Source organism: Chanos chanos, chromosome 13 (genome assembly GCF_902362185.1).
Source record: "Chanos chanos chromosome 13, fChaCha1.1, whole genome shotgun sequence".
In the NCBI taxonomy this organism is placed as follows: domain Eukaryota; kingdom Metazoa; phylum Chordata; class Actinopteri; order Gonorynchiformes; family Chanidae; genus Chanos; species Chanos chanos.
Window position 1 is genome coordinate 15,182,238 of NC_044507.1, and position 14,557 is coordinate 15,196,794.

Sequence of the window (14,557 nt, forward strand, 5' to 3'; positions counted from 1 at the left end):
GTTCCACCACTGAGGGGCAATGGCGGAGAAGAGGCGTGGTCGGGAGGAGCGGCTGCCAGGTTCCCGAAGTGAGGGGACCCTCAGCTGACCAGAGGTCGTAGAGCGGACGGTTCTAGTAGTGGTATACGGAGTTATTAGGGGCTGAAGGTATGATGGGGCGGAGCCTCTTGTTGCCTGGTAGGCCAGTACCAGTGTCTTGAATTGGATGCGGGCAGCTACCGGAAGCCAGTGGAGCGCAGTAAGCACTGGAGTGACATGAGAGTGCTTAGGGAGGTTGAAGACCAGGCATGCAGCGGCGTTCTGCACAAGCTGGAGCGGACTGATGGCGCAGGTCGGTAAGCCAGCCAGTAAAACGTTGCAGTAGTCCAGGCGGGAGATGACGAGCGCTTGGACCAGGAGCTGGGTCGCCTGTTGTGTGAGGAATGGGCGGATTCTCCTGAGTCCGTCATTAGCAGAAAGAGAATCAAATTTAAAAAAAAAAAAGATATTCGACTCATTTGTAGGAATAGTAGGTTGTACGGAGCTCCACTGACGAGGGGATTCGTTTAGAAAAATAACTGTGGAAGATTGAGGGACTTAATTAATTGGGGTTTGGGGTGGGGGCAGGGGGGGTTCTGGGCAGCGGTCAGAGTTGATTTATATTCATGATTTCACGAGTCAAAGAGTCCTCTTAACCTCCGATCCCACTCCTCTCCTCCACCTGATTATTCACCGTTACAGAATCAGTGGAGAGGGATGAGCAGGAAGGACCAGAGGGAGTCTTAACTGCTCGCTAATTACACAGAATCAGATATTAGAAAATGACTTTTCTCTTCATTTGTGATTCTAAGAGCTGATGTGAAGTTGTGTTGAACTTGTGTAGATTCAAACAGACCCAGTTCTTCATTGTTTGAATTCAGATAAACGTGCTGGAAAGGTGTAGGGGTTTTTTTTTGTTTGTTTGTTTGTTTTTTTGATGGGATAGCAGATCAGTGCTGTAAAACAGAATGATGCTTGAAAACAGAATCTTAGGTCTCTGGTGGATTTGGAAAAAAAAATGGTGAAAGCTGCTTTTAAAGCCCTCCACCCCTTTTACGATCACTCAGATCACAGAGTGAAGAACTTCAGGTGAACCTTGAGACATGCTCCCAGGAGACTTTTTTTTTTTTAGAGGCAGTGAAGAGAATAAGTAAAGAGATAAATGAGGGATGAGAGTCAAGCGTCCTCTTCTCGTTCCCCTCAGATCTGGGATACAGCAGGACAAGAGCGTTTTCGCAGTGTTACCCACGCCTACTACCGCGATGCCCACGGTGAGTTTTCTCTGTCTCTCTCTCTCTCTCTCTCTCACACACACACATGCACACACACACAACCGAAGTTTACTCTGCCTGATATGTGCTCTGTATTCAAACGCGGTAACAGTAACATTGACAGTGACATTATTATTGCAGTGTCAGCTGTACTGACAACTGCAGTTTCTCTTATAAAGAGAGAAAACAACTCGAAACAGTGATAGTTTTCCTCTGCATGCTCTCATGTGTACTGTATATGATACATTCATGCTACAAAAGACAGTTAGTCTGTGAACCTCTTACATTTTTAACATTACAGTTGAAAGGAGACGGTGTGTAATAGATCATCTCCTCTCATCTTTTGCATTATTGAAACATGGCCCTCTTCCTAAGTGTGTGTGTGTGTCTGTGTGTGTGTGTGTGTGTGTGACTGCACATGTCTGTGTTTTTTGCGCTTTCTGTCTGGTTGTGTGTGAGCATTCATTTGCGTATGTGGGAGGGGGTGTAATTTTGTGCAGTCGCCACTGTGATAAATCTGTGCTTCCTGTTGGAGCAGTGTGAGTTGTATGATGCAATGGAAGGAGATGTGATACACACACTCATACACACACGCGCGCGCGCGCGCGCACTCATATTGCCTTCTCATTAGTACTTCAGTCTCTCCCAAATACTCCATCGCAAATACTGCAACAAGCTGTACAATGCAATTCTAGGGGCTAAGTGGTGATTAGCCAGGACGCAGTGCTGTATGAACAAACTGTTTCACATGAAGAATTACTGAAGATGCATCAAAGTCATCATGAGTTTGACTCCTGCCCCCTACTAACTAATCCTTACAAATTTGGCCCCTCCTCATGCAAACTGAGCTCTTGACTATAAAATTTTAGGGTGTCACATTTTTGGAATGTGTTGAACTAATGTGAGCTAATATCAGACAAAACAGTGTTTAGATATGGTGCTTTACAGATTCATTGTATCTGTAACCACCATTAAGCCATCTGGGATCATTTTTAGAGCAGCATTTTAACCAAAAAAAAAAAAAGCTATTACCAATGAGCCAGTTTTCATAAAAAGTAACGTTTGGGAGTTCTCACTCTCACACACTTTCAAAGCCAGGGAAACACCCTGGACAGGTCAGCAGTCCATCGCAGGGCAGACACACAGACGAACACACATTCATACCTAGGGGCAGTTTAGTGTCTCCAGTTTGCCTAACCTGCATGTCTTTGGACTGTGGGAGGAAACCGGAGCTCCCGGAGGAAACCCACGCAGACACGGGGAGAACATGCAAACTTCACACAGAAAGGAGCCTGGCCGCCCGGCAATCGACCCCGGGGGCCTTCTTGCTGTGAGGCGACAGCACCACTGTGCCACCCCATTTGGGAGTTACAGACCAAAATGACAGTATAAGAGAAAAAAGATGATGAGGAGGAGGAGGAGGAGGAGGAGGAGGTCAAAGCAGAGAATGGAACGGTCACTTTTTTGGGCTTTTTTTTGTTTGTTTTGTTTTCCTTCCTGTGTTTCTCTGCATGATTAATTGTGTCCTTGGTCTGCACCTGTTCTGTGCGGTAATAAGAGAAGGTTACCTCACCATGCAGGTGCTAGCTTGTATAATCACTCCATAAAAGAGATGGCCTAAGAAGACATTGTCATTGTCATTATGCTTAATCACAATCACTACTTCTCAGTCTCATGGTCACTTTTTCTTTTTCTCTCTCACTCTCTGTCTTTCTCTCACTCCCTGGGATTTAGCTCATGTTCATTTTCGTATCCCAGAACTTGAATAACATTCAAACTGTTGAAACACTCTAACTCTTGTGCTTTATGCCAGACCCCAGTAGCGTGCGTGTGTGTTTGTGTGTGTGTGTGTGTGTGTGTGCGCGCACGCACTCGGAACAAAATTTCCAATAAGCAAATTCACCGCGTTAGCCTACTGCTTTGTCTGCATTTTACTGTAAACTTTAGGGACACGTTGTGTAATCCATTGAAATGCAACGGCTTAAACTTTTCAAACAAAAGGTTAAGGTGGATAGCTCATGGTAACCATTAAGCTGAACAGTCTTTTAGAGCTTTTACAAACAGGTTGGCAGACAAAAGCAGAATGCACAGATAGATTTGTGTATGCTTAAAACGCGCTGAACCAGACAACCTTCACTTTCTACCTCTCTGCTCCACTTAAATAGTGGATTCTAAAACTAATCAGATTTGTTTTGTTTGTTTTTATGGCAGTTTGAAAAAGTAAAGGTCAGGGAGTTTGTGCATTTGCCTCATTTCAGACTTTTCTCTTTTTTATGTCTTTTTTTCTGAAGAGTTAAAAAAAATGTCAAATAAATTACCTTAACGTGTTAGCTTTTTAGCTGGACTAGAACAGGCATGAGGATACACAAAATGTAATGACTACATGATTCTTATAATTTACAATTCAGCATTTAGCAGTCCTAACTGTCCTAACTTCTTTTCAGTCTGAAACTGGACTTCACTCTGTCAAATTAACGGTTCTGTAGTCCTGCTGCGTTCCACATAGAAGCACACACACACACACACACACACGCACTCTCACTCACACACACGCGCGCACGCGCACACGCCCCAACATTTACAGAAATTACCCCAGCTGTCTGGGCACGGTTGAACAGAACACTGGATCAGGTTAGTGATTCTCTCTAGGAACATTCTGGAATTATACCAGCAAGACAAGCACACTCATTGAGAAAAGAATTTGGGAATAGATGTCAAGGAGTCTCTGAGCTATTTCTTACTGGCTGCTCTCGATAGAATTAACAGATAGGAATTTGGTTGCCTGTACCCATTTTGAGGAGAATCTAGGACCCAAGGCTTGTTTCTCACAAATTTAACATCCTATTGCTTTCGAAGAGAACTTCAGAGCTCCCAGTGGGGTCCCTGTTGTTCTATCTGTAGGCTTAAAATATCACATATACAAGCAGGAACAGAACTGTGTAAATAAAGACAAAGCATTTGGGGGCTTTTAGCAAGACAAAGATTGTTGTCAAGGAAGTCCAGACCTATGTGGGCAGTAGTACATAATTTCCAGTCCAATTGAAATCCTTAAAGTTTACCTTATGCTGTACATTCACAGTGCTGACCATATGTTTACATCTAGGAGTCAAACTTTTTTCTCTTATACAAGCCCTATTAGTGATTCCAGTGGTGAGGACCACTCTGTCACTGTCACACTGTTGTGTTGACAGAAAAAAGCAAACACGATCAGAGTTTTTGTATTCGATCCTGTTTTGAGCTCAAGTCTCAAGCTGCCATACAAAAGTCATCTCCCGATAAGAGGGAGAGGGAAGGGGCGAGTGAGAAAAGAGGAGAGGGAGAGCTGTCACAGACGCCTCTTATCTCCGGTTGGATTCTCTCTCCCTTCCATCAGCTCGTAAAAGGATGAGTGGCTGAGTAAACTCTGGCGAAGCTCAATTTCTCCAACTTTCACAAGAGCAGTAAAAATAACAACAACTTACCCTGCCTCCCTAACCCCCTTGAGCTGAGGCAGCCGTCAGCAGCAGTAGGGCTGTGATAAGTAGAAACTGCAGCAGATATTTTTGTGAATGGGCAGCAGGGGTGGTTTGGCCAAGGCTCAGTGGAGCCTGAACTATCTGGGCAGGGCAGGGCAAGGTGGGGAGGAGGGGGGGGGTCTCCTGATAACTTCAATGAGAAGTGGTCCTGCATGTAAAGGAGATTATCTGTTATAGAGAAGTCCACAATATAGGCCCTCAGGTTACTGTCCTACAGTCTCAGTGAGACAGCAGAGGTGAGGCAGCAGTGAGTATTACCATGTGTGTTTCAGCCTGTGTCAGCTGGAGATAAGGAATGCTTTGGTGATATCATGCGTAACGTTATATGTAAAGCTACAATCGTATTGTTGTCGGCAGAGGCAAGGAATAAACCATATTCTCATCTTACCTCTATCTCTTTGCTTTCACTCTTGCTACTTTTTTTTTTTTCCTTACCTTGTCTTTTCGCAGGGATGCCTTGTTCACAAATTCGTCACAGCCGAGGACTCTTCTTTCGCTCTGCTACCTCTCTCTTTGTTTTTGCTCTCTTTCTGTTTGCCGCCTAAAGCCCCTGTTTTGCTACTGATAGGACTCAGAATAGCTTCTCTTATTCAGAAACAGTGGAGAAAAAATAGACTGTTTTTTTTTTCTGTTCAAGAAAAGCAGTTAACAGTATGTCAGAGAAACCAGTTACTGTGGAGGCAAATCTTTTGAGTGTTTTTTTCTTGTTTTGAAAGGATGGATTCATATATGTGCTCTGACTTTTTGAGTTTCGTTTTAGAATGCATATTCTGTCAAAGAAAATTGCCTGTCATATCTAATTCATCTTTTAGCAAAGATGTATGCAGAAAATAAATACATACCGCACATTTATTCACATCCAGAAGGATGGAGCCGAACAAGGGGGTTTTTACAATTCCGTTTCGGTCGCCCACTCAAGCAAGCTGGCAAACTCCACACGCGAACGCACAAACACAAACACACACACCTGTTATCAAGCACGGAATCAAACTCTTTTTCTCCTAGCCTTCCTAGCCTGAAGTGAACAAATGATTAGAGAGAAGAAGTGAGGCGCCATCTCCAGCCCACCTGCCTGTCAGTACCCATCATCCTCTAGTCAATAGCTCCCCACCTGTCTCTCCTCTCCCATCAGCATTCTCTTTTGGCAGGCTGTGAGCTAAAGACCTGCATCGCAGATACAAAAAAAAAATAGAGAGAGAGAGAGACTTCAGACTTTTATTGACTGTTGCGTAAGCTAGCGAGCCAATTCATGCTCCGTCCTCATTTTTTCAACCAGAAGATTTCTAACACCACCCTTTTAACTACTGAATCCATGGAACAGCCTCTGACTATGAAAAACAAAAGTATTACTGGTTAAAAACAGACAACGTTCTCACTCGACTGGATGAGACTAGCCAAAACTACTACTTGTAGAGCCACCGAAAACAGGCTGAAAACTGGCTGCATTCCCTCAAGAGGGCACAGGCTACATCAGTCCAGCTCACTTGTCTAGGTGTCTCTTGGCAACTTGGAGGCTGAGGGATGTGATTGATGTCCACCAGACGCTGATCTTCTTCTGGGCTCCGTCTGATATCTGACAGACTCAAACGGTGCCGCTCAGACCAAAAAAAAAAAGTTATAACACACAGTCAAATTTCTTTCGCTGTACCTGCAGGAGGATCAAGGATCACCATCTTGTGCCATAAAGAGGAGATAACAACGTTATGTAAGACCTAGACTCTTTCCCTATAGGACACCTAAAGCAGCAGATATTGCCAGTGAGACTCCACTAATCTCTTTCAGTTCTATTTCCCTCAATCATTTCATCCTAAAAAGAACTGAAAATCATTTCTCTCTCACTGCACATTTCTAGGGAGCTGCGGGATATTCACTCTTGAAATAGACTCTGTAAATGTCACATGATTAATTCTTGCATTACGGGCTTCGTAAGGAGACTGGCTATCTCACACTGTCATAAACTCAATGGAAGGACATTTGGAAGGAGAATGTATTCCGCTCCAAAATCGTAACCCCCGTGCACATTGTTAAACTCTAATATATCCGTTTATCCGTTTCAGAGTTGAAGCAAATTCATATCTTCCCATGGTGAAAGAACCATGAAATCTATCCATCATCTACCAGGGTGTAACCATAGCTTGAAATGGTTTTTCTGCACAGTTTTTGGAATGGTAACTAATTTAGCTCCTCTGATAACTATGTTTTTAACTGTACTGAGAAAAAGTCCACAGGTCAGTACAGAGGGCAGAGAAAGCTCCTTCACACGAGTGAGTTCTGCCTCTCCTTTCCTTCCAGAACCCTGTCATTTCCAGCCTGCCCTGGGCTTTTATGCGCTTCCAAGAACTTGGATAATTCATAGAGTTCCTGTATTTGTTTTTTATTTTGTTGTTTTTTTGTGTTATATTATGTACATATTTATAAACGTGTGTTTGCTGTCTTTGATCATTTTTATATAACATCATTACATTTACCCAGTCTGTTTTTTCCTCTTGAATTACAAATGAGTTCTGCTAACTATAAAGACTTCATGGCTTCATGCGCGGTTTAATTACTAAACTTAACTTGCTTACTTACTGTCAGCATAATTCATCCTTTTAAATTAATTCGTTCCCCCTGTTATTGATTATTTAACAATTATTATGAAATAATTAATGGACTCAACTAATTAACCAAAACTAATTATTAATAAACATCTCCTATTGGCCCCCTTAAACATTTAAATCAAAACCGTACCTGGTAGCCCAACTCTTCATACAATATTATTGGTCCCTCTGAATAATAGCAACCTTACCATCTTTCAGCCTGTTGGCAAGACACTTTAGCTGAATTTTATCACCAGTACACAATTACACCACAATAGTCCCATTCCTCAAGAATGTAAGAATTTCTTCCTTTGGCAAAAGAAATAGCATTGTCTACTGACAGCTTTTTTTATTCCAACATCCTCACATCACAGCAGAACTTCGAAGCAGACAATTCCCCAGAGTTTCTTGTTGATGTCAGAGGGAAGTCTATGTATTCCAGGAACAGATGCACCCCCCCCCCCCTCCTCAAAAAAACTGCTGAACTACATCCATCACCTCTTCTGAAGTGAGCATTGTGCCCAGAAGGGCCTGTGACTGAGGGACATCGTGGAAGAACCCAGCCCTGTCCTGGGAGTCTCTAGCCTGTGTAGGATAGGCACCCTAAGGCAGGCTCTCTGTAGGATCAGGAGATTTAAAGTCAGTCTCGTACTTAAGACAGTGCGTTTATTTCTCCTCAGCAGATTTACTATTTAAATTAAAGAGAAGGACATCGGTCCATCCATGCACTACAAAGTAGTAACGCAACCTCTAACTAGAGGTGCTTTAACTTTACTCTACGATATGGAACTTAACTGTTGTTCCTTGACTGCCAAAAGTCAATATGGAACTTCACTGTTGTTTCTTGACTGCCAAAAGTCATTTGTAAGTCATTTGTATCACATGTCGTTGTCTCATTTTCAAACAATAAAAAATCAACTGTAGGCATCTACATTGTTTTTTTATGAACTTTCATATGCAGGATATACTGCTGACAAAAAAACTCCTTTTGTGTTTTTAGTTTGTTTGTTTCCCACTGTTGGTCAATACTTTCATGTCATCTCTTTTGATTACTCTGTTTCCCAGGGAGTCTTATATGTCTCGCAATAACTTTTATCTTGTAGTTTGATATTAAAATGCCAGTTGAAACAGAACTGCACTGCAACACATAGCCCTGTTTCTCCCATCATGTGGTGTGTATTGTCTGTCAAACTTTATAGCCAACAGTCTAAGTCTCTGGACTTAGTAAAAAACCTTTACCTAACTGTAATGTTTAATTGTAATTGCCCGTCCCTCCAGATATGTGGAAAGACTACAGATGTAGCTCCCCCTTTTTCCTGTTGACTCCAAAATCAATCCCGAAATCTCTGCCCATAACTACAACATTTCTCATGCCTTTATCATTGTACTTATAGCATTTTTAACTTTTCAATTTGCTGGAGCTGTTGCTTTCATTTCATTCTGGCTGCTCATTCCTCTTGGCTGCTCTGAGCCCAATAAATGTAGAGGTTAGCTTTCTCTCTTTCCTTCTCTCTCTCTCCATGTGACAGGACCTGATAAAGACCCAGGCTGAGTTCTTCAGAGCAGAGCTGGGTCAAACAGTGCTGAACACACCGGCTTTTATCAGCTCCACTGACAATGAGCAGGAAACGCAATTACCCGCCATTACGAGCTGAGCGTGAAAATAAATAAAGCAGTTCAACCGCAAACAAATTGTAGAGACGAAAGGTTCACGAAGGAGACTGAAGGGCCAAATTGAAACTCTTGAAAATTGGTTTACGTTGGTAGCACAGCCAATAGAAAGTTCTCATGCCCCTTTAACTCAGTAACTGACTAACTTTCTCTCTCTCTCTCTCTCTCTCTCTCTCTCTCTCTCTCTCTCTCTCTCTCTCTCTCTTCCTCTCTCTTTCACTTATGTGTTTCCCCAGCTCTCCTGTTGCTGTATGATGTCACCAATAAAGCATCTTTTGACAACATCCAGGTAGGAAAAACACTCCCATGGATTTTCTGTTTTTTGTTCATTTTTAAACAGAGCCTATGAAATGTCTAATGATTCAGTAATCACTAGGCTTGAGGCTTCACACTAGCATAACGACATGTCATACACCAGTACAAAACCACTGAAATTGAATGTGTCTCAAAATTACCTTAAAAGCTATGTAATGATGTATAATTTGCTCATGGAGTGGCTGTACGTGGTTCCTGCTCCACTTGGGAGAGGTCTCTATCCAACCACTCCTTTCTCTCTCTCTCTCTCTCTCACTCTTTCTCTCTCTCTCTCTCTCTCTCTCTCTCTCTCTCTCTCTCTCTCTCTCTCTCTCTCTCCCCCCTCTCTTTCTTTTCCTGTTTCTCCATTTCTTTTTTCTCTCCTCTTTCACTCTCCCATTAGCAGAGAACAAATGATATAAAAGAAGCCTGTATTCAGACTCTGATTGTTAGTTTAGCTAAGATCTGCAGGGTGCTGTTACATGTCTGTCTTACCCTACAACCAGCTGTAGAAGCTGACGGTCTCTGGGGAAAACATTCTGGGTCTGTAGCTATTGAAATGGCACCTGAAAGGCTGCCTCTCGCTGGGCATATTTCTGTCACTCAGCCTCGTCTGGTCCCTGAAGACCCAGTGGGTTACCATACACGCCATGCAGGGCATTTCCAACAAATTACATTAGAGACTGAAATAGAGACCTCACATGCCGGTTGATGAAAAAGATCATGAGAAACGTCTGTCATACCTTTTGATTTTGAAATCAACAGGTGGTTTGCCCACTGAGTTGGTCTGAAGTAGATGTTCAAGGAACAGCACTGCCAAAGCTTTGAAACTAAAAAAGAATACAGTTCTCCCTCGAACTTTTTTTATCATTTTTATCGAGGGTCTGTCATACATAGAGTGGTATAAAGACAGAGTGATTGCCCTGTGGAGGGTCAGGATTCATTGCGTATGTTGCTCACTGTTTCTTTCATTATACACCACCTACATACACACATTCACGTTCGTCTGGGGCCAAACAGCACAAGTGACTGTGTGAAAGGAAAGGCTCTTTCCAAACGAATCGGAAACGTGAGGGGATGGATGAGTAATGAGTTACGTTTCTTCACGCTGACCAGTTGAGACATTCGTCAGAGATAACACAATGAGAAATGAAACCAATCAACATTAGCTGACCACTGAATCGTCAAAGGACCGTTCATTTTCACACAGCAAAAAAAGGGTTCATCACATTATATTTCCACCAGGCTCTGCTGCTCCAATTAAGATAAGTTTGTGAAAAAGGGGGTCCATTTTCGCTCCTGTACCCTTATCAGTCTGAGAAAAGCAACAATGTTCGGGTGAATCATAACCTCAAAGAGCGGCAGCATCACTAATGAGACCCCATTTGTTGCTCAATCATCATTTCTTTTTATTCTTTTCCTTCAAAACACAGCTCATTTACCACTCAAGACAACTCAGTGCCTTTTTTGCCACCAGACACAGAACAGTCAACCCCAACAAATGAATTTTTGATGGCATATCTTATTAAAATTCATTTTATTTTATTCCTCCTTCTAAATCAAGAATTCCGTGGTCATGGTTTTTAATGGACTTTGTCTGCTATGAACTGTTGACATTTAAAGTGAAATTTTCATAGGGTTGATATAGCATGCAAGAATTAAGCAGAATGCTTTAAACTTAAAACCAAGAGAAAATATCTTCACAGAGCAAAATTGCTAATAAAAATCTTTTTTTTTTTCCTTCTGTTTATTAAGTCAGAGACTGAATAATATAATGGTTTCGAATGAGAGAGGGATAAATCCCCTGATGTGAAGGGAAAAGGAATACGCTACAACTAGCGTATATGAGAGGTAGAGACAAAGAATAGAGAGAGAGAAAAATAGAGTATAAGAGGGGGAAAAAGCCATGAATTAGGGTGGGAGAGGCTTATTCACTATCCCAGGCATACAGCAGGCAGCCAAAAAAGGGCAGGTTGTCTTCTCTCTTCTCTCTTCTCTCCATCCTGACAGAGCCAGCACTGGCCTGTCAGAACTACACAGAATAAATAGAGTGAGCTCCCCTCTGATGGTGATTATATTCATATTTCATCCATATTTCTCTCTCTCTTTCTCTCTCTCTCTCTCTCTCTGTCTCTCTCTCTCTCTCTCACTCTCTCTCTCTCTCTCTGTCTCTCGCTCTCTCTCTTTCTTGCTCTCTCTGTCTCTCACTCCTTCCCTGGACAAGAATAACGACACTCTCAGAATGGCATACACAACAGAATACACTGAAATATTATAGTTTTCACAAAATACAAATTAAGCTAAGCACAAAAAATTAACATCCTTAACGTGATTTCGGTCCAAAGTTATCAATAATATTCAAAGCTAACACAACTAAAAAATCATGCAAATGTGTTTTTTGTAAAGTAATTTTTAATACGTCAGAAGTCAGCCATGGAAGGGAAAACTCTGGTGAAATTAAGTTAACTATATGGCTTTTAGATAAGGAATTTAAGCATGGATTAGAATTTGTTATGGATTAGTGTGGCTAGGAGAACATGATTTTAAAGTTAAGAGTCTAGGATTCATAAGCTGAGAGAACAAAATTTAAAAAAAAAGAAAAGAAATTCACGGTCTGTAAGTCTCAATATTTGAAGCTGTACAGTGGGGGCACTTTAATTCACTTTAAAATGAATCTTCATTAACGTCAGTGCTAAGAACGGCGCTAAGCCACCTTTTTATTGAAAGAGCTTCTCTCCCTATCCCATAATTCCCGAGGCTTTGACAGTCTGATCATCCTGTTGTCCTTTTCATCCATAACAAAGTGATCAGAATTCCTCATGTCTAAAATGATATAGAGTATTAGAGACTGCTTTACAATCCCCTGAGAGAGATTCTTCAGAAAGATTGATACGTCCAGTCAGTAGCGCATTTACAATGCTGCCCCTGAAGTTTTTTCAAAGCTTTACACCAAAATATATGATCTGTTTGTTAGAATCTCATTATATGTCAACATCTGAGTGGACATGCTTTGAAAGAGTGAAAGGCGGAGAGCCAGAGACAAGATTGCTTATCGCTCTTTCTCTCAGTCAGTCAGTCAGAGCAAAGGCACCATCTGTCCAGAGGGGCGTAATAAAATGATAGGTGCTTCTTAAGTTCCAGCTGAGGCTCCTGTTTCTCCCTCATTCGAAGTGACATTGCATCTCACTCACAGAGAGAGAGAGAGGTAGAGAGGCAGAAGGAAAGGGAAAGAGACAAGGAAGATGAATAAGAAAATAGAGGAAACCGTGAGGTCACTTAAAGCAGTTATTTTGATATCCATTGGCCTGTTTGTATTGTTACCAGGGCGCGGCAACGTCTCAGGTTTACTGCGTGAGAGTCTGCAGTCGGGCTTAGGCGTCCTCGTTCAGTCACCGTCGATTAGGGCAGCTACAGCTTGGCGCCATGGCGACCTGTTGGCGCGCAGCGCAGATGCCTGCAGGCGTGGCGTCTGGAGCTTGCTACTGCACCTCTGCCTCGCCGATGCTAATTCATGTTAATTAATGTTAATGGTGATAAATGGGGCAACGAAAACAAAGGATAAACAGCCGATCGCTCCAGCGCCTCACGCCACTGCGCAGACCATCCACAGATGGCTGGAAAGGAAACAGCGCGGTTCAGCTCGGTCATCAGTCACGGGTCCGCCACCGGGCATTTGGGTCAAGATGCTGTCAAACGCTCTGTCTGTTAGGCCTACGTCTGAGAATTCTGTTCAATCTGTGTCTTTTTTTTTTTTTTTTAAAAACAAAGCAAGCCACACACTGTGTACAGCTGTGAAATGGCAAATGAATTTATTGTAATTACCAAGACAAGCAAATTAGATTATCTATCACAAAGACCGTGGACCGTGTATCCGTGGACCTGACACATATGCTTTGGCTGTCCAGTAAACCTGCATATACTGTATGTGTGTCACTATTTAGGTTTGTTGGGTTGCCATAAAAACAACTTGTATGGTGTACAATCTGAAGGCCATTCACTAGTTCAATCTATAAGATTCTCACAGTTCTGACTCTGTAAAAGCAGGCACTCTAAACACTCTTAAGATCAGAAGTGCAAGGATTTCTTTCTTTCTTTCTTTCTTTCTTTCTTTTTTTTATAAACAAAGGATTTGTATGCTCTGAAGTCTGAATGGTACAGGTAGATTGAGCCTTGAAAGCGGCAGTAGATAAATGCCCCATCAGTACTGTAATTCACCATTGGACGGTATGGCACTGTTTTACTGGAGACAGCCTTGAGATAATGGCAGAGGCAAAGACAGGATATATGATCAACATTTTTCTTCAGATTTACCAGAAAAGAAGAGCTTTATGAAAAAATGCATTCGCTTCTAACGTTATTCATGTATTGTAAGCAGTTCCGAGAAGTGTACCTTACTTAGCCAACTTTACAAAACTTATTGAGCGATCTTTTGCCTTTACTTGTCAGAGAGCGAGGCTGGCTTTTAATAGAGATGCTAATTTGTGATTCAGATGAAACTGGAGTGCCTAGAATTCTTTATGGGTGTCTAGATTGTTCCTAAACTTTCACCTGAACTTCACGGAAATCTCCCTGCGCTGAGGTCTTGATCTATTGACAAACACAGTTGTGGAACTTCAGTCCGAGCCCACACTGGGACCGCTGTAGATGTACTGAAGGGCTAGAGATTGGCTGTGGTCCAGCAGGCTCTGTTCTGCCAAAGCTTTCTGCTTTTTAATAACTTAGTTGATCAATGCGTGTAAACCGACAAGAGATTGATTGCGTGTGAATAAACTACATCCATTTTTCCTCGCGTTCCGTGGTGACACGCATCTCCAGTTTATGACCGTCCCATTAAAACCTCATTCGGATTAGCAGAAGTTGTTTTTGACAAATGATGTGCCAGTGGTGGATGGAGATGATCTGATTTACGTATGAACCAACTTCCATCAAGTTTCTATTATTATTTCAGTCATATTGCTTCTGCTTCACAGAGACACAACACACATACACACATTCACACACACACACACACACACATATGCATGTGCACACACAATTAGTCTTTCAACAAGGATGGCTGAAGCAGAGTGAGTCACTGCCATTGCTAAAGTAGAATAAAAGCCTTTTGTGTTGCCAAGCATTTTCCAGTAAAAGTACTGTTTGACCTTTATCCACTCTTTCTCGAAAACACTGTAATGTCTTGCTCTATAGAGAATGCTATTTACATTCT

The 14,557-nt window shown here is 42.1% G+C and overlaps 1 protein-coding gene across 1 annotated transcript in view; it reads left to right on the forward strand.

Annotated features, from left to right (window-relative positions):
- The window catches only part of LOC115826800 (ras-related protein Rab-26-like), a 49,710-nt gene that overhangs the window by 21,685 nt on the left and 13,468 nt on the right, over positions 1-14,557 (forward strand). Inside the window, exons 4-5 of the mRNA XM_030790706.1 lie at positions 1,223-1,289; positions 9,291-9,343. Of these exons, the coding sequence (XP_030646566.1) occupies positions 1,223-1,289; positions 9,291-9,343 (120 nt within the window). The remainder of the gene's footprint in view (positions 1-1,222; positions 1,290-9,290; positions 9,344-14,557) is intronic.